General features: G+C 37.8%; 1 protein-coding gene across 1 annotated transcript in view; it reads left to right on the top strand.

Annotated features, from left to right (window-relative positions):
- The window catches only part of LOC140850993 (uncharacterized), a 20,797-nt gene extending 1,327 nt beyond the window's left edge, over positions 1–19,470 (top strand). Inside the window, 12 exon segments of the mRNA XM_073256018.1 lie at positions 1,276–1,355; positions 7,329–7,437; positions 7,598–7,866; positions 8,000–8,127; positions 8,877–9,111; positions 10,401–10,539; positions 10,542–10,588; positions 10,687–10,967; positions 11,147–11,354; positions 11,460–11,699; positions 18,020–18,102; positions 19,129–19,470. Coding sequence (XP_073112119.1) covers positions 1,276–1,355; positions 7,329–7,437; positions 7,598–7,866; positions 8,000–8,127; positions 8,877–9,111; positions 10,401–10,539; positions 10,542–10,588; positions 10,687–10,967; positions 11,147–11,354; positions 11,460–11,699; positions 18,020–18,102; positions 19,129–19,258 — 1,949 coding nt within the window. The 3' untranslated portion in view covers positions 19,259–19,470.
- Positions 19,471–20,932: the final 1,462 nt, after the last annotated feature.

The raw sequence follows: 20,932 nt of genomic DNA, 5'->3' as shown, positions 1-20,932 counted from the left end.
AGAACGTGTGGCAGATAAACTGAGTCAAACCTTCTAGGTGTTTCATATTCTATAGCTAACTTTAGATGCTCCATAGTACTATCTTACTTTTTCGAAAAAGGTACTTAGACATTTTCTTGATCAAAAATTATAATTCGGAATTATATTCTGTTGGTTGTACATATATACAGACATATGTACATATATATTAAGCTAGAATTGTTCTTTTTGTTGCCATTCATTTCTTTCTTTTCCTTACAACAATTGTTTGCCACTTGACAGCTTCCCTTCCCTTCCCACCTTGCCCGCAATGGCACATACTAAACAAACAGACAGACAGACAGACATAAATAAATAAATAATGAACAGAAAGAAGTAATAAGCACCACTATAGCTGAGCATGTGAGGTGCATGATAACGGTGGCAGAAATGGCTGTGGTTCTTATTTCGTTGAAGTTTTTTTGTTTCTTCTATTTTGTTGACTTGTTATTTTATATATTCGTTTATGTTAATAGAGGGTTGTAACCGATATTGTGGTTCTCTGCACCAAAACTCATCCCAAAACCTTTTGCTAGGCCTGGTATGCTGCAGTATGCTCCTATAATGATGCATGGTACATTGCTGCAGTTGGCACAGCACTTGTACCATGTTCTGTTGCAGGAGCATACTGAGCCCCATATGATACCAATATTGTGTCAGGATCGTACTGGATGCCCTGTATGGACCGGTGCAGATCAAGAATTACTATCAATAATGGGATTATCTCCATAGAATTGGAGTGGAGATGTGTAGAGATGAGGTGAAAAATGGAATAACTAATCAGGTTGGGGAGTTAGCATTATATAATGGAAACATGCCAAAACAACACAAATAATCCTATAAAAGTTCTGGTTTAACCTAATAGATTGACTATAAGTGATGAGAACATGGAGGTTATGAGGAAGAAACATGGACCAAGAACCTCTAAAACATTTTAAGTATGTCATCTCTCTCATTTTGTAGTATTTTTTGTGGCATTTGCATCATGATGGCCTTCTTGTCAGGTTCGTTGACAATTTAAATATTTTGAGTCTTTGACTTTCGTATTTTTCATAAACTTGTTGAAATGGGATGATTTGAGGTTTAAACTTCTGATACAATTTAGACTTTCTGATACATACTGCTCTAATATTGAGTCTGTGTCAATCGAGTTGTTAAACCAATGCATAGTGCTTTGTCATAAAATACAGTTGCTTTCATATAATATTGTTCTAGGGTGTGGAGCATTTTTTCTAACCATTCTTATATGTATTACAGCGGAGGGGCTGGGAACAGTGGTGGTCATCGTGGGGAGGATGGTACAATTACTGGAAAGAAGTGTCCAGAGGGGCTTTATGGTACATTTTTGTAATGTAGGCTTACTCTAACTACTCTGCTTTTTTTATTTTCATGGAATAAATTTTCTGTTTGTTATCTTTGTGCAAACTCTGGGCCATGGATTGTCCATTAGAATTTGAATATTTGGGGTAATTACGGAAACATGGAAGGTCATCTTCATTTTAGGTTAGTTTTTTTTGCTTCTATTTTAGTGTCCCACTGTAGTAACTGTTTCATGAAATATAGCATGCAATTTTCATAGCTTTGATAGAAAATAGCAAGATCAATTTGGCAACAGAGAGAAACTCTCAAAAGGAATCAAGAGGAAGAATAATAGAATAAGAGGTCTATGATGGGAAGTCCTGAACCACAAACTTCAAAGCTTAACTTTCAAAGTGATAAAATTCCCTCTAATTGCATTGTATATTATATAGGACCTACCGAAGTCTCTCTATCTTCAACAAGTTGTGCACTCTATGTGGAACCTAGCAGATGTATCTTACTAGACTGAAAAATGTAAACAAAATCTTCCTTTTATATTGCAGACTTATCTTACTAGACTGAAAAAGGAACCTAGAGTTATCCTAACACGTGTAATGAAGCTCATAGTAGCGTCCTTTAGACAGCTGGATGTTAACGGCCATGATAGCTGGCACAGAGGAACTGTAGTTACGTAGGTCATGCAACCCAGTTAAGGGTATCTAGCAACTTCTATAATTTGGTCCTAAGTTCCTTGTCCAGTCTCCAATTATTGACAATTAAGATGTGTTGGGAAAGCTCTTTTAAAGACCTGTCAAAGAAAGTACTTCAATCCAAAATCTTCATAATTTTATCTTGTTTTTAGTTATATTTTTCCTTGCTTCTTTATTTGAACATGGACAAATCATGAATTGCTTGATATAATAGTACAGTAAAATGTGCCCGTTAGAAAATTTTATGGCTAGATAGCTATATATAATGCAAGGCTGTTACGGGCACTTCCATGGGTGCCTGGGCAGCCACTTGGACAATAGACGCAGCTCAGTGTGCTAAGGTTGCTCCTGTACATCACAACACAAATATGCATATATATATATATATATATTATAGGTAGAGAGAGAGAGGTGTGGACTAGGCTTAGGTCGACTGAATTTAGGCCAAATATAGTGGCGTCCCCATTGTTGGATTCGTGTGAATCTTGATGCAGCCAAGAAAAGCTAACGGCCTTTTCATTGCTCCATTTAGATGATGTGGCGGCGAAAAAGCTCCCTCTCGTTTGAAACCCCTCTACCTGTCCTCTCACTCCCTCCCTCTCTCTCTCTCTCTCTCTCCTCTCTCTCTCTCTCTACAGAGAACAACCATCCTCCTCTTGCCGTCGTTTGAAACCCTCGTTGGTTCTCTCTCTCTCATTCTGTCTTGCTGGTTGAAGAACCTTCACCCTCTCTCTCTCTCTCTCCATAGAGAACAAGCATCCTCCCCTTACTCTTATTTGAAACCCTCGCCAAAACCCTCCACGCCCTCTCTATCTCTAAGCGGCTTTTACCTCTCTGTCTTTGTTCACCATTCCAAAGCACCCTCTCCCTCACAGCAAAGCACTCGACCTCTCTCGTCATAGTCTGCTCTCCCAACTTCACTGCTCTTCATCATAGTCCTCACTATCTTGTTGGCTCCCTTGCTAGAATAAATACAAACTCACTAGAATAAATAAAAATACTGTAGAATAAATAGAAATTCTGCGACAATAAACAGAAACTGTCCAAGGTAGACACAATCTCTGAACCAAGAATTGGGTTACCTTAGGGTTCCCCAATGATAAACAACAAGGATGGAGGATAAACACTAGCTCTGATGGAATAAATACAAACCCCACCAAAATATACAAACTCTCGAGAATAAATAGAAATAGGTCCAGGATAAACACAAACTTTCCTCCATGCTCATTATCTTGTGGGCTTCTTTGTTAGAATAAACACAAATCCCTTCAAAATAAACACAAACTCACCAGAATAAACAAAAATGGCACGGAATAAATAGAAACTCTAGGGCAATAAATAGAAATTGTCTAGAATAAGCACAAACTCGGGCCACAAGAATTGAGTCACCTTAGCATTCCCTCATGATAAACAATAAGGGTGAAGGATGAACACTAACTTTTGCTGGAATAAACATGAACCCCACCAAAATAAACACAAACTCCCGAGATTAAATAGAAAAGAGTCTAGGATAAACACAAACTCCCCTCCATGCTTACTGTTTTGCTGGCTTTTTTGCTAGAATAAACATAAACCCTTCTAAAATAAATACAAACTCATTGGAATAAATAGAAATGTCACAGAATAAATAGAAACTCTATGGCGATAAACAAAAATCGTCCAAAATAAATACAAACTTTGGCTCCAAGAATTGGGTCACCTTAGAGTCCTCTATGATGAACAACAAAGTTGGAGGATAAACACTAACTTCTGATGTAACAAATACAAATCCCACCAAAATAAACACAAACTCTAGAGAATAAATAGAAACTAGTCCAGGATAAACTCAAACAAATCCTCCATGCTCACTGTCTTACCAGCTCCCGTGCAAGAATAAACACAAAAATCTTTAAAATAAACATAAGCCCCTCACGATAAACATAAACTCAGCATAATAAACACAGGCTCTAAGATGATAAACAAAAATCATCCAAAATAAACATTAACTTAGCTCCAACCCTTGGGTCACCTTAGGGTTCCCCCATGACAAACAACAATGATGGATGATAAACCCTAACTTTTTTGTGGGGTAAACATAAACCCCTTGATGATAGAGACAAACGTTCTAGAATAAATAGAAACGGGCCCAAAATAAACACAAACTCTTCTCCAAGCTAATTGTCTTGCCGGCTACCATGCAAGAATAAATACAAATCCATACTTACCAAAATAAACATACACTCTGTGGTGATAAATACAAATCCATCAGAGTAAACACAAATGTGACCCCCAACCCTAGGGTTACTCCATGATAAAAAACAATGGTGGAAGATTAACATTAACTTTTTCTGAAGTAAACATAAACCTTTTGAAAATGAACATTTTCTGGAATAAACAGAAACTGGCCGAAAATAAACACAGACACCCCTCCATACTGTTTTGCGGCTCCCATGGAAGAATAAACAGAAACCCCTTCAAAATAAATACAAATTCTTTAGAATAAACATAAACTCTATGGTGATAAACACAGGCCCGAGAGAATAAACACAAACCCATCAGTATAAATACAAATTTGTCAGAATAAATACAATTTTTCCAGAATAAACAAAAACTATCCAGAATAAATACAAACTCTGTTAAGAAAAACATAAAATTTTGAGAATAAACACAAACACAACCCTCAACCCTTAGGTCACTTTAGAGTACCCACATGGTAAATAATAAGAGTGAAGGATAAACAGTAACTTTGTGGAATAAGCACATACCCCTCGAAAATAAATGTAAACTTTCTGGAATAAACACAAATTATGCTGTGATAAATAGAAAGCTTCCGGGATAAACACTAAATTTTTATAGAGAAAACACAAAATCTTGAAGATAAACACAAAACCATGCACAATCAAAACTGTCATCTTTCTCGCGTTAGAACAAAAAACTCACCCGTTTATTTCTTTGCCCTCTTAAGTATAAGAAGTATGACAATTGACCTGCTATAGGTTTCATTGCACCAAATATACAACAAAAATAAATCAAGTCACCTGTCGTAACTTGAATTACAACAAATGGAGGAAACAACAACCAACTGTACAACAAAAAAACCAATTCACCTGTCAACAATTTTGATGCACTAGCGAGATAATTAGACAAAGGATTCAGATGTCATTAATTTCATTGCATCAGCCAGAAAATAACACAATCAATTCATGTTTTAAATTGCATTGTGCTAAATAGACAAAACAATGAATTCAGTTGTTGCAAGTTCACACAAATATTCATAATACAACTTGAATTCATTGCAAAAATACATTATAGAAATGTTACACAATTCTGGGACAATAAGTTCATTGATCCAACACAACTCAAATGCTCTGGCACAATACAAATATCTTACAGATAACACACAAGGTCTTTTCCAAAATATAATTTTTACAACAAAGAAAATAGAGTAGAGGCACAGCCAAGGATGATGATGCCCCTTCTCAACCCTTAAAGATAATCTAAGCAGCATATCTGACAAGCAATTCTGGCACGGCAGTATCCGTGATGATGATCTGGCCTTCAGTCGCCATGCTTTTGATAAAATGCATGACATATAGATGGCAAAATCAAAAGTACAAAATGGCATATTGTCACAGTCAGTGAAATAAATAGGCTCTAAATAACTCAAATCGGATAATATTTGGCATGGACTGTTATTTGGCATAAACCATTATTTGGCATGTTGGATGGCATGTACGTGTATCATGTAAAGACAAAGGCAAAGTGGAATATAGAACTTATTCTACGTCGTGTTGTGGGCAGTCAACAAACTGAAGTGTCTACTTATCCATATCAATGGAGTGGAGTTCTCATACCATCTTAGTCAATCGGGTCATCTACAACATAAAATTGAAAATCATCGAAATATGAGAAATCATATTAGTGTACACAATATTCCATAAGCAATTTATTGCTCACAAATCTTTTGGTGACTCTTTACTCTCCATTAGAAACGGATGTATAGTGCCTAAAACATCTATCACCAAGATCAACAATAAGCAGGTGCCAGTGTGTAGACATGCATAAGAGCACAAACATCTGCTTGAATTCCCCCAGTGAATGTGCTATGAAGTCTCATGAGCTTAATCACTAACCATCCTTGTGCCCAACAGCATATTTTAAATGGGAAAAAAATGAAGCAGATGTTATCACACACAACTAGACCAAATCATCACTATGCAACAAGTAGGCAAAATTATTATATTAAAGAAGGGTCTCAAGAGAAAGCAAGGGTTTCATTACTGACTTCACTTAAGTCAGCAGCAAGACTGCTGACTTCACCGTGAATTCGAAAAAATAATAAAAATAGTGAAATAGGGGTGGGTCGTGCTTGTTTCGACCCCATAAATGGTGTGGGGTCTATTTTCGCCATTTGGGGGCCTCGGCAGCTCTCCAGCAGCCCTTTAGCGGCCTCCCCACCGCCTTTTTATCCATTCGCTCCTCTTCCTCCCTTCTCTCTCTCTCTATTCTTCTCTCGTGAGGAGGGCAGAGCCTCGAAGGCCTTGGCAGCCCATTGGCGGCCTCAGCAGGCCACCACCAGCCATTGCTAGCCTTTCCCTCTTTTTCCCTCGCTCTTTTCCTCTCTTTTCTTCTCTCTTGCTCCGTTTTCACCTGCATTCTGAATTGAATGCCCGAGCTGCATCAGTTGCCGCTGGTATAGTTTGGCATGCCCCAAACTGCCTGGTTTGGGGCAATTTGGCATTCCATGCATGCATATATATGCACACACACACAAATATATCCATGTGTGTGTATATATATATATATATATATATATATATATATATAGAGAGAGAGAGAGAGAGAGAGAGAGAGAGAGAGAGAGAGAGAGAGCATATACTACATATGTTTGTATGTTGATATGCATGTAGTTGGCTATGCTTTTTACATATTCACCCACATATGTGGCTATGTAAATGTGTATGTTCATATTATGCATGTATGCATATGTAAGTACATACTTATATGTTGTAGTGAATAGTGATTCTTTTGTAGTATTTGTTGGGTAAATGACAGCTGATTCTTTAAGGGAATGAGATATATCACATTAGAAGTAGGATTTCGGAGCAAGTGTGGCACCTAGAAAGAAGATTCGAGTTAATAAGAATGAATCAAATCAAAACATTCTCACATATTCAAGAAAATTGTATTTGTTATTGTCATTTATTCAGGGTAAGACTTTATTAATTCAATAAAGTTGCCATAAGCTTATGGTGAGATGATACTATTAGAGAAAGTTCAACTTGTGATGGTTTACTCAGTGTGGAGAGATAATGCTTTCAGGAATGCCCAGTTGGCACCTATAAGAATGTTGTTGGATCTGACTCATCACTCTGCACTCCTTGCTCACTTGATATTCTTCCTCACCGTGCAGACTTCATATATGTAAGAGGTAATTCCTTTCTGACTCTGCTGCTATAATTTCATGTATTTTTGCTAGCACACCTCAAAATCTATATAGATGTTTCTAATAAATATTCCTTTATTTTGAAAAAAAAGAAAAGCTTATTTGATTTTTGCAAAAGCAGGAAATGCTAATTTTCTTTTTGCAGGAGGTGTCACCCAGCCATTCTGTCCATATAAATGTCTCTCTGAGAAATACAAGATGCCAAAATGCTATACACCACTTGAGGAGCTGATACATACTTTCGGAGGTCCATGGCCCTTTGCAATTCTTCTGTCATTCATTTTGGTTCTGTTAGCACTTCTGTTGAGTGCTTTAAGAATTAAAATCGTCGGAAGCGATTTTTCTTATCGATCTGCAAGTTCCATTCAACATGATGGCTCTGATTCTCTTCCTTATCTGCTTTCACTAGCAGAGGTATTCCTATAAATAAGCATTTGCTGTAGACAAAATGCTAATTTAGAATTTCAAGTTTTGCTGTTCATCTTTGTTTTCATGTAGTTGCACAATGTTCTTATTCCCTACTTATGATGTGTGACTGAAAATATAGGTTCCAGGGACTAGCAGGGCTGAAGAAACTCAAAGTCATGTTCATAGGATGTATTTCATGGGTCCAAATGCTTTCAGAGAACCTTGGCATCTACCTTACTCTCCACCTGATGCAATTATTGGAATTGTGTAAGAAAGACTATTAACTTTTATGTTCATAGGATGTATTTCATGGGTCCGACTACTTTCAGAGAACCTTGGCATCTACCTTACTCTCCACCTGATGCAATTATTGGAATTGTGTATGAAAGACTGTTAACTTTTTTGTTATTCAAGGTGAAGATAGGCACTTATGCATGCGTCTGACCTGTTTCTGAAGCACTTGTGCATACCTGCAGTTGCCTTTCAGCATCCATAACCTGTATTGGCAATCATGGTTACTATCACACCTGCCCATCCTATGGTGATGAACAAATTCATGCTTGATGTTGCACATTCATGAATACTTATAGTTGATTGTTCTCACAATTGTATAGGTGGAAATAATTAGTGAACACATTACTTGATGCTGGTCTGAGATCAGACTAATGTGGCCAAAAAAGAATACTAGTAAATCGACCCTTCATCCTCTCCTTGATTCATTGCATCTGCTGTTTGGTATGTACCTATTAAATATGCTATATCTACTGGATTTTCTAGTTTCATGGGCAGTAGCAATTGCATTTACATTGTGTTGATTAAATTTATATAAAAATATATAATGATTATGAAAACTAGAGTTGCATCTCCTTCAGTTCTGAATCATTTTTACATAAAATGATAGAGTTGATAAGGATCTTGGTACATAAGAATGCATTCATAAAAGCACAGATCAGACTCTGTACCCTCTTAGATTTAATATTCTACAATTCGTCAAGTGATGTAAGAAACATCATCAGGTATGAAGATGCTTTCAACCGATTCATTGATGAAATAAACTCTGTTGCTGCATATGAGTGGTGGGAAGGGTCAGTACACAGTATACTGGCAATACTTGCATACCCTTGTGCATGGTCTTGGAAGCAGTGGCGTCGGAGAAAGAAGATTCATCGTCTTCAAGAATATGTAAAATCAGAGTACGACCACTCATGCCTCCGTTCTTGCAGATCACGAGCCCTTTACAAAGGGATGAAGGTTTGACCCGCAAAGTGTCCTTCTTATATTCTGCTTTGAGTAAGATTCAGAAGTGAATATTCTTTTTTATAAACTGCTGGAGATCTACTAATGTCCTGCAGAACTTTAAATTAGATCTTGGTTATGAAATCTTCAATAAAAGATTTAGGGATTCTGATAGGACTGAGAATAACTCAACTAGAGGAGCTTGGAAAGGAAAAGTTGTTTACGAATCAAATATCCAATAACTAATATCATTCAGATATAACAGGGACAAACAATATATTTGTTATTCAGATATAAATCATTTTAAAATGTTAACTATTTTCAATTTTAAAAATGTGAATTGATGTCATCATTGTGATTATCATGGGAACATCACTGTCATTAACTCAAAGATGGATCATTGAAAGAAATGATTACTAGTGGTTGCTAACTTTGCATCCATTATATCTGAATGGTTTATTGCAGAAACTGTTAGAATCATCTCTGCTTGTACAACAAACGGAAACACTTGGTGAAATTAATAATTAAAGTCACCATAAGCAAAATATTTACCCATTTAACACAAGTTTTAAGCTTTGCAACCATATGCATATCCACCAAACTAGAGATTACGTGATGCTCCATGTCGATGCTCCCTTGTTGAGAATGAAAAAGGTAAATAAAGTAAGAGGATATATATTTTTTCTTTTTTGCAATTAGAATGAAAGTCAGAGAATTGAATTGAAGAAAATAAAGAACCAACATATTCTCAGGGCAATGAAAAAGGTAAAGAAAGTAAGAGGACATAGTGTTTACCATTTTTTTCAATCAGAATAAAATTCAGAGGGAATTGAAATGAAGAAAATAAAGACCAAAATATTCTTAGGAACCATATATCTTCCTCCCCTGTAGTTGGGTGTGACTAGCTCCTCTAGATCATAAAATGCAGCATCTACAATTTTCTTGGTGGAGAACTGAGAAAATTTTTATTTCTTTTCCTTTTTCCTTTCTTCTATCTTCCTTTAGCGAATTAGTTTCCCCCCTCATTTTTTTTCCCTCAGCAACCAAGAGCTTGGAAACTTTCTTTTCCTGCTGATGCATGAAAAACCACCATCCTATCCATTATCTGATTGGGTCAGCCACTTTTGCCTTCAAAAAAGAAAGTCCTGGCATGAAACTTCATCTTCTTATGATGCTTCAACTTGATATAGTAGCTGCCAGCTGTGACTTGGAGTTGCTCTGTTAAGCTGTTCACATTGTCATGTCATGTTCTAATAAGCAGGCAATCTTATCAGTACTTTAACTCAAAGGTGTGGTAACTGCAGGTTGGATCAACACCAGATCTGATGGTTGCGTACATTGATTTCTTTCTGGGTGGTGATGAGAAACGGCTAGACGTAGCATCCACTATCCAGCAGAGATTCCCCATGTGCGTTATATTTGGTGGTGATGGAAGTTATATGTCCCATACTATCTTCATAGTGACACACTGCTGACCAATCTCCTGGGCCAGGTAATGATATTCTGTCCACAATGCTAAAACTGCAGTCTTGTTCAACCTCCTATCACATTTGTTTAGCATTGTAATGCTAGCATGTCTTTTTCCTGTAGTACATGTCAACAGCAATCTGGAACAGATTGGTTGCTGGGTTTAATGCTCAATTGAGGACAGTAAGACGGGGATGCATTCGTTCGGATCTGGGTCATGTAATCACATGGATCAACAGTCATGGAAATCCCCAACTTGAGTACCATGGTGTCAAAGTTGAACTGGGTTGGTTCCAGGCCACAGCTTCTGGTTATTACCAACTAGGCATTTTGGTAGCAGTGAACGAGTATTTCTTCAATAGTGTGCACCAGTCAGATATTCTTGATACAAGCGACCTTTCAAGGTATGCCAGAAATGTATGACAAGTTTGTAAAGTGCATAATATTTTCTCCTGCTATTGCTAATTTGTTCTTATTAGATTTCCTCTCAACTTTCCTACTGGCTAATGTGTTTGGGTTCTTCTAAACTATCTTCCAAACATATCTGATTGACTGATTCTATTGTCTTTCCACCTTTTTTCAGGAGAAATGCTGCAGTTTCGCGTAAGAACTTTAAGCAGTCACAACAGAATCAACCCTGCATCAACAATGCAGTGTCACGCAAGAGATTGACTGGAGGTGTGAATGGTGGGATAATAAACGAGACAACATTGAAGTCATTGGATTATAAACGGGACTATCTCTACCCATTCTCTCTTTTGTTGCAAAATACCAGGCCCATTGGCCTCCAGGTAATCTGTTGGACGATTTACGACAGTTCTCTCAGTTTAACAACCTGGTTAGTCGAGGTTTTGTAGTACCTTATATGAGGTTTCAAATATCTGGTTTTGTTTCAGGAAACACTGCAGCTACTCATCTGTATTTTGCTCTTGGGAGATTGTACGATCACCCTTCTGACACTGCTTCAGTTTTACTGGATTTCTCTTGGTTCTTTTCTTGCTGTGCTGCTTATTCTTCCGCTGTCCTTGCTTTCTCCCTTTCCTGCTGGTCTTAATGCTCTTTTCAGTCGGGGGCATAAAAGATCCTCACTTGCTCGTATCTATGCATTGTGGAATGCAACATCTGTAGTAAACATTGTAAGTTTATTGTCTTTGGGATAACTCCATTCTCTCTGATTATGAAAAAATATCTGATAAACACTTGATTTTATTTGTTGCACAAGAAAGCAGGCAATAGTTGTCCAAGTTTTTTGAACCTTAACCTTGGGTAAACGACTTGTACAACTATTGCTTCATTGTAGAACCAAAAGAGCAAAAGAAATATGCTTCCACATTATGTTTTGGTTTCCATGAGATGATAAATGTTAACTAGTTGTGCAGGTTCATTTTCAACATAATTATGCCATGAGCGTGCTATTATTTTTGGTGACAACTGAAACAATTTATAATTGCTCTTAATTGAATGGCTGCATTTCTTGATTAGGGGGGTTTTCCAGAAAATGTTATTTGATTCTCTTATGCTTTTTCAATTTGAATGCTTTGTTGTCTGTAAACATATAGGACCTGGCTTAATGTCACGCCTCAAATCCGGGACATAACACGGCCATGCTACTGAGGGATGGAGCCCACGATAACACGAAACCAATCCATCATAATCATCTAAAATCCGTCAAATAAAAAGATTCAATTCTATTATTCATCAAATAATCGAACCAATATTGGTTCAGAGCATCTAAATTCAAAAGCAAATACTAACTCGAATCTCAACATTCATAAATAACTATAAATTCATGATTATAAAATAAATTAAACTTCTGCTGCCAAATTTTCAAGCTTGCTATGCCGATCTTCAAGCTTGAATTCCTTTTGTCGATCCTAACCTTATTTCTCTGTTTAAACAAAAAGAAAACAAAAAGAATATGAGCTACACTAGCCCAGTAAGTAGAACTTGCGCTTCCTTATCGGATCAAGCATAAGTTTTTCATGATAATGCAATATTTAGAAAATAACAGATAATATAAAATAAAATATTTCATAGAGCATATAATAAAACAAGTTATAAACTCATCATGCATGCATAAATCATGTATATTTCACAATCATGAATCGTAAATCATTGTCATCATGTAGTCATGTCATATTTCAAAATATTGCTCACAGATATTCATGCTAAGGTCACTATTATACCCGTGACAGGGTCATATTTCTTAATCGACAGAGTTCTTAATTCATGTGCCAACTTTATACCTGCTGGCAGGGCCATGTTTCGTGTGGATGCTAGCTCCGGATGTCGACCTTCCGAAGGAATTCATTCATAGCCATCTGAGAGCATTTGAAATCATTATATCTTTTTCTTAAAGCATACATATACATAGATGGAAAAACAATGAAATTCATGCTTCATAGTCATGCTATTTTTAGAAGACATATTCATGAAATCAATGCTCATAATAAAACATGCTTTTTCATATCACATATGCCGATCCTTATTTTATGATTTCATCAATAGCAATTCTTTGCATAAAAACATGATCATTTAAAAATAAATAAGGAGCATAAGATCTACTTACCTCGTTCATCTTAGATCTTCAAACTTCGTTAGAAGAATCAGCTAATCCTATTTAAAATATCAAATCATCGTCAATTTCTATTCCATGAATATAATAAGATTAAATCATAAGGAAAGAGGATTGTTGTCCGGATGTGTCGGACCATCCGGATACCAGGACAATTCAGGATCTTTTATCTGAGGGTCTGATTCAAGTGACTTGATCAAGAAATCGTGAAGCACAGATCGAATTAAAGTCAAGATCAATCAATAGGGTTCTTTAATAATGGGTTTGAAAAATACTTGATATGGCCAAATGAAGTTGACATACAGCACGGATATCAAAGCAACTTCAGATCATCTTGTTAGAGTCAATATGAGCTTCTAAAAGATGAAGGCATGACTCGATACAGGATTCATAGACCTTTTTTAGAGAAAGAAAGTCGGTCATGAGAGAGAAAGTAGAGAGAGAAAGTGGAGAGAGAATCTTCGTATTCTTCAAAAGTGGCAATCATGATTGAGATCATCAGAGGTTATATCAGGGTGACTTAATATAGATTAACCATGATCGATGTTACCAATTTCGAATATGGACCGGATCGGGATCCAATCTACTGCACGAATTTCGAAGCAATTTCAGGTTATCATATTTTCATCTCAAGTTTATCTTAGGGTCTATGATGCAATCAGAGAGAGAAAATGACCCTAGAGATAAAATCCATAAAAAGAGATAAAAAGTCTAGAGAGAGAAAATATAGAGAGAAAGAGAGAGAAGAGAGAGAAAGAGGGAGAAAGAGGGGAGAGAAGAAAATTTTCTCTTATTTTATTATTATTTTTTATTTTTCTATTTTGCATTTTTTTTCTTTTCTTTTTCTTTTTCCTTTTTCTTTTCTTTTTTCTTTTTCCTTTCCTTTTTTTTTTCTTTTCTTCCCGTGGCCTTCTTTGGCCGAAACAGGGGACCTAGAGGTCCCCGTGCCTTGACCGGCCGATCACGGCCATTCCCCGTCCGGCGGTGGCCGGCGGCAAGGGGCGACCCTCCTGTGCTCGGAGGCCGAAGCTGGCGGTCGGCGGTGACCGTCGGTGCCATAAAAATCGAAAAAAAAAGAAGAGAAGAACAGGGCTTTCTTCTCCGACGAAATCCGACTGCTCCTGTCGCCGGCGGTCGTGTCCACAGGCATGGGAAAGAAGGGAGAGAAGAGAGGAAGAGGAGGAAGGACTTACCACAGCCTCTGATGACCCCCACCGGCGTGAAATCGCGGCGAGCACGAGTCGAGGGGCCGCGGCTTCAATAAGAAAAATCGGAGAAGAACTCCGATGATCGTCGGTGACTGATGGGTCTACACTTAGGGGAGAGGAGGGGGGTTCTTATAGAGCTCGTCTTAGGGTCTTTTAATGGCCCTAGGACTCCGATTCCTGATCGAAACCGGAGAAGGGAAGACTCCGATCGGGAGTCTTCCTCCCTGTTTTTTTTTTTTTTTTGATGGGCTTAGTGGGCCGGGTTATCACACTTAATATCTAGAGGTGCAATTTCATCCTGTCTGGCTGATACTCATGCATGTAATTACACCAAGATATTGTATGAATGATGTCATTATAACTTTACAGTAAATGGCAGAGGTATAACCGTCTTAGCATGTGGTGTCTGTTTTACCATTATGTTGCCTTAAGATTGCAAGCCTTGGAAATATAGAACTTAATGATGTATAGAAAAAAACTATGCTTTCTCTAGCATAAGAAGATTTGGGCCTGCAATTGCAACTGAATATCTTGATCTGTTTGAATTTGGAGGTTTCTAGTTGCCTCAGTACATATCAGAAATCTACGTTAGCTTCTGAAAGCAAATAATCATATTGATAACAGGATCGCTTTTTTATGTTCATGGTTTCAGTAGACTTCTGCCATACCTTGTGCATGTCTTTAGTTGACGTCTCAAAATCAATAAAAGTTACCAAAGCAAAGCAAGGAATAGGAGGGGATGGAGGAGAGGAAGATACAAGAGTGCTGGGATCCAATCTCTGTGCAGTTTCTTATTATTCTATGTGTTTTATCTATGTCTTATACTGAACTATTAAAATATTGTAATAGATGAGGATCTAGGGGAACTACCTTGCCTAGGTGCCTAGGCAAGTGCCCATGGGTCGAGTATAAGGAGAAGCCTGAAGCTGGTGATGATCCAACAAGTGAAATACAATACATCAAATAAGATGTAATAAATAATGATAAGTATCCACTTGCAATGTCCAGCATTAATTTATATATCAATCTCATTCTCCATGATCAAACATGATGCAAAATGTTGAAAGCAAGCACCTAGATGTTTTCACGTACTTGGGTCATCTGGGCATCCAAAGATTCCATCTTTTAAAACATAATTTTTTGGATGTTGAAATACTGAGATATATCTAGGAGGCATAAATTATCAGTCTGTATGAATTATACGACTTGCTTTGAAGGGATTCAAAATGGGAAAGAGGGATGGCAGTGCACCAAATTTTATTTGCTGGTGTCACTATCTTGTATTTTGGATGTCTTTGAACGACTCCCCAAGCTGGTGCTTGGATTCTAGGATGCCCAACCTTGATAAGAGGCTTATTAAGCCATTTCTTTCACTACAATTTATTAGCATAGCTGCTAGACATCTATCTATCAATAGTGACAGAGGATACAGTTTCCTTTATGATCTCGCTCTGGTCTGTACTAAAGTTTCAGTCATCAGTATGCTTCATGTTGAACACTATGAACGTGATTATATCGAATGTTTTGGCAGTAGCAGAAAAGGAATTTGAGCCAAAACCCTCCAGAAAAATGGGAGTTTGATTACAACAATCTTGCAGAAGATTAAACAGTGATTAAATATTTAGTTGTTTGGGGTGTTGATGAGAAACCTCAGCTGCTGAGGTCACTTATTTCCTCCATAAGGTGGTGCTCCATGTAAAGAGTGTAGTGACAAGGTCTGCTGAATGTTTAAGTTAGAGATCCACCATATCAGTAGCTTAAGTGAAGGATGGAAATAATGGCCTTGGACAATTTAAAATTCTGGAGTTGGAAAATCATCTGTGGCTGTAGATCATTTCTTCTGAATCATGGAATTGCCTAACGAAAGTCAATCTTGCAGCTGTCAAGCTAAAAAGCAAAGCTGCATGCTTATGCATGGTGGGAGTGACTAGGAGTATGACATCTGCAGAAGAAGTTATTCAAGATTAGATTCTTAGTCCAACTGCTATGATGCATTTCACAGTAAAGCATTTCGACTTGAAATATTCGCAGCATTCTCTTCACAATCTCTAAATGCTGTCAGAAATCAGGAAGGGCCTTCTCTCTCTAAAACCATAAATCAAGGTACAGCAGTTCATATGAAAAGGAGAACCCCTTTTTCTCTTTGCATTGGATCGTAATTATAACCATCCAGCCTTGTCCACTTATTTGGTGTTGGATTTGCACATCCTCATTTATTAGGCATTTCAATTAACATTGGATCAACTAGAAAAGAAATTGTACAAGCTTCTTTTCCTAATTAAGATGGTTACCAAGGGGATCACCTGAATTTTCATAGGTAGTTGTACTATGTCTACACAAGGTTGTTGATGAGATCCTTACTACGACAAATCTTCTCCATGAAAATTTTTTTATTGGAAGTATGTGATTCTACTTCACTGAAGATGAGGATCATTGTATTAATGGAGGTTCATTCCAATCTGTTAATTATAAAGAATTCCTGTGTCTTATACAATGATTGTTCATCTACTTGTGGAGTCCCAGGGCATTGTCTCTCCATCATTATCCTTTCCTTTCTTGGACAACCTTCAATATATCCATGGTTCCCAAGACATGATATTGTTGATGCAACACATAAAAAAATGTTAATCTTACTGATGATTGATTTAACATTGCTCTACTTCTTATATTTTTTTTCAGAATAAGGAATTCATGCATTCATCATCATGAGCATGTGCTTCAACATGAAAAATAAGGTGGAAAGAAATAAATGGAAGGAAACAGAGTGAATACACCAAGCTAATTTCTTGATACATAGTGATGCTAATGGTTAAAGGAAATCGTTAAGAAATGAAGCAAAAAATAGAAAATAGATTCATGTGGTCATCTGCAATTTGTTATGATAGCCATCAGTGAAGAAATTCAAGTTCTATAAAAGAAAGCCGAAATCAGTATGAATATTGAGTGTCATCCTTCTGAGTTCTGACAATATATAGGTGTTTGCACTGTGTATCATTAAGATATTTCTTTCAGGGCTTAAGACCATCAAAATACCTAAGGATGCATCTTCTTTTTCACTGTCGTTGTCTTGGTTCCTTGGCTAAATATATTGGGTTGCACTCTAGCAAGTAAATGAAATTTTTATTCAATTATATCAGGATAAAGTACCGCAGAATTGTGTCACTGTGTTGATATCTTCAGATAACGAGTCCTTGAATTTGTTGCTTGCTCATAAACAAAATAATGTGTTGATTTTCATTTACAACCTGAACATAATTGAACATTAGCTTCCGGAATTATCATTTTTATTTTGCACAATTAAATTATTTTGATATCAAGTGGTTGTACTGTCAGGGCACTTCTTCCACTCAAGAGTTTTGGCCTTTAGAAAGTTTGGGACTTTAGACCTTTTTTCTCTCAAAAAATGTTGAATCATTGATCTTTTCAAAGATGATAAACTTGTATGTGCTTGAAAGTATTGGACCATGCAGTAAACAAAGTTCATCCATATTGTTATCTGCGAGGTTTAAAATGCACTGTGCAATTGACTTGTGTTTGCTGTATATCTTGAGTTCCAGAAATCTCTTTAAATGTCAGTCAGAGGTCTCATTTGCTAATTAACTTAATCTTTGTAGACATTGCATAACTGCGTATATTTTATTTGCTCTTTAAGATGATTGTGGTTTTCTTGCAGATTGTGGCATTTGTCTGTGGAATTATGTATTATGGATTTTCTTCATCTGAAATGACTGCAAGACTGAATACATGGAAGTTAAGGTGCGTTACTTTCTCTCTGTGGCCACAATTCTGGGAAGCACTTCTGATCTTTCTCTTGTTACATTATGCTTTGATAGCCAGTAAGGATCATAGTAAAAGCTGGAAAAACACTTTAACTTGAGAAACAGTAACATTGGAAAATTATCCACTTGATAGTAAAAGCTGGGTTGCTTTTTAATTTTCTTTACTTTCTTTTTGCATGAAACATTTCAATGACTGATTTCTGAAACCCTTAAATGGATTGGATGCTCAGTCATTATATCAAAGGATTACATTTGTCTATGCCTATCTATATATTTATACATGCACCTTATATACACATGCACCCATAAATTCTAGGCCATGCACATGAACGTGGACACCTCCCCCAACATGGAGGGGTTACGGTGGTCTATCTATCAGTGTGTGCTGATAGACAGCACAGTGCGGCAAAGCGGAGTAGGTGCGTGCTAATGCAATCATGCACGCATGCGCACACCCACAAAAGTTCATGGAATCCATACTTGTTCGTGGGTGTGAGCGCACACAGGAGGTAAACACAAACACAATGAAAGAATAATTTGTTCATGGGATCTTGATGTGTTTCAACTGGTATCCATAGAAGGAATATATTCTGCTTCTAAATGAAACTTATTTGATGGGAAAAATTGATGCATGTGGATCCAAAAGTTTTGACAAGACTGCACTTTCGTGTGTATAGGGAGGACAATGAATGGTGGGTTCTGCCCACAATCCTTCTTCTGGTTAAGTCATTGCAAGCAGGCTTGGTCAATTGGCACATTGCAAATCTAGAAATCCAAGACCCATCTTTGTTTAGTCCAGATCCAGAGAAATTTTGGGCGATGTGAGATTCATGCCAAGCAAGAGGAAATTAGAGGCATTAAGTTGGCTGATACTCCAAGCATGGCAACATGGCAATCTCTGTGACCAGAGCAAGAGATACACGCTTCTTGTCAGAGTCTGTCACTGTAAATATGTTGTTCATTGTAAATTCTAACCCGGTCTAGGTTTTGGTTTTGTTTGCAGCATTGCGCTAAAGTTCCGTTCGTGTCTGAAACTGCTGCCAGGAAGCCAGGCATTCCCCTTCACCCCCCGCATTTTAAGGGACCGTAGCTTTGGCCTGACTTACTGTGGTGTTCATAAAGGTTTAGTTTGAAAACCCAACTGGTAATCCAGAGCAGAAAGAAAAAAAAGGGGTCATTTCTCGGTAGAACGACTCTTCTGGATGATCTGAGTGTATAGCAACTAATCTTGGCGTTATGTTGAGTGTTTTTTTTTTTTTGAATAATACTAGCTGTATGGTATGGTGGGTGGTGCTCATTGTATTTGTCATCAGATATGACCATTTTTCCATTAAATTATTTGTTATCTGTAGTTGTTTATTGGACTTTTCTGCAAGTAAATAAAGTCACAGAGAGCCTGCACGCAAACATTTATGAGGGCCATGCGTACATCAGTTGAGAAACATCAATTTTTCCTCCTCCGTCGCTCGTTATGCAGAACCCCTCTGGCTGAGAAGTGAAAATGAAAATTAAGACGGGAAGCATTGTAGCATTGTTTCTCATTTGGTGATATTTGGGCTCTGAGGAACTTGTCAAAGGTAATTTAGTGCGCTAGAAATTCTATGCACCGCAGGTGATGCAGAACTGCGGGTGCAGGGTTGGAAGGAAAAAAAAGGTTTTTTTTTAGACATCGTATTTTGGCTCCGTGGGTCAATTATCGTGGGTGATGTGTGCATTCTGCACCGCTTGTGGTACACACAATCTCTTTTTAATGCACTGGTTTGTCTTATTTTAAGAAATTTTACGTTGCTTACCACTATGGAGGCGTCTTTATGCTATAAGTTGTAGTCAGCTGCGAGGAGGCAGAAATTGCTACGATAAAACAACACTAATGGCATCCAATGCCAACAAATGTTCCGCAGCAAAGAAACCCTATGGAAGCTTTTCTATACCGAGAAATACATTTTTTGTAATTAAAAGATATTCACAGGGGGGCGGCCGGTGGAGGGCACGCGAGCCAGGACCATATAATCCGGTGGAGGCCGAGCTACTTGGCTACGCTTTTCGGCCCCAGAGGGCACACGGACGTGGTTCATCTCTTCAACACCGCTACCAAGCTGGCAGAGTGGCTGAGCACCCAGTGGCTTAACGACGTAGAAACTGCATTCCTAACTCTACGCTATATGACCTTAAGTTTAGAGCTTGGCATTGCCCGACTGCAAATGGTGTCGATCTGCAGCACTAACTTGCAGTATTGTTTCTAGCGCCTCTGTATTGCATGCACCATGTGCAATTGGACCGCGCAAGTCCCACGCGCTCTCCACCATGCATATGCTCTGGGATTTGCCCCGGTTCGCTTGCACCTGGTGCATGCAATAATTTCTCATTTCTAGCTAGGTAAAGTGAACTCTCTCTCTCTCTCTCTCTCATGCGCCTCACCTGGATGGATGATGGAGATTCTCCAGAACCATAACCATCTCAGGGGTTATTTTATTTTAAATTGTCTATCAGCATCGATAAATATTAACATCTCTAGCTTTGGAGTCTCTTGCTTGTGTATCCATCCGTGTTGTTATTCATCCAACGTATTGGGCCATTATAAACTACAACATGGTTATTCTCACAACTGGTTTCGTGCTTCAATTTCTGACTCCTAGAAGACGTGAGTAATGTAAATACGCCCTTCGCGTGAATGCGTAGAACTCTCAGAGATCTCCAAGAGTGGGTCTACGTTTAGGTCACCCGGCCATAGAATATTCTTAATAAGTACATGGTTGGTCACTTGGTTGTCCTTAATATACGCGCACCGCCTCCCCCCCCGGCTCTCA

This window comes from Elaeis guineensis, chromosome 4, assembly GCF_000442705.2.
Source record: "Elaeis guineensis isolate ETL-2024a chromosome 4, EG11, whole genome shotgun sequence".
NCBI classification, from domain to species: Eukaryota; Viridiplantae; Streptophyta; class Magnoliopsida; order Arecales; family Arecaceae; genus Elaeis; species Elaeis guineensis.
The sequence above is the reverse complement of the archived record's forward strand: the minus strand, read 5'-3'. Positions and strand labels throughout refer to the sequence as shown.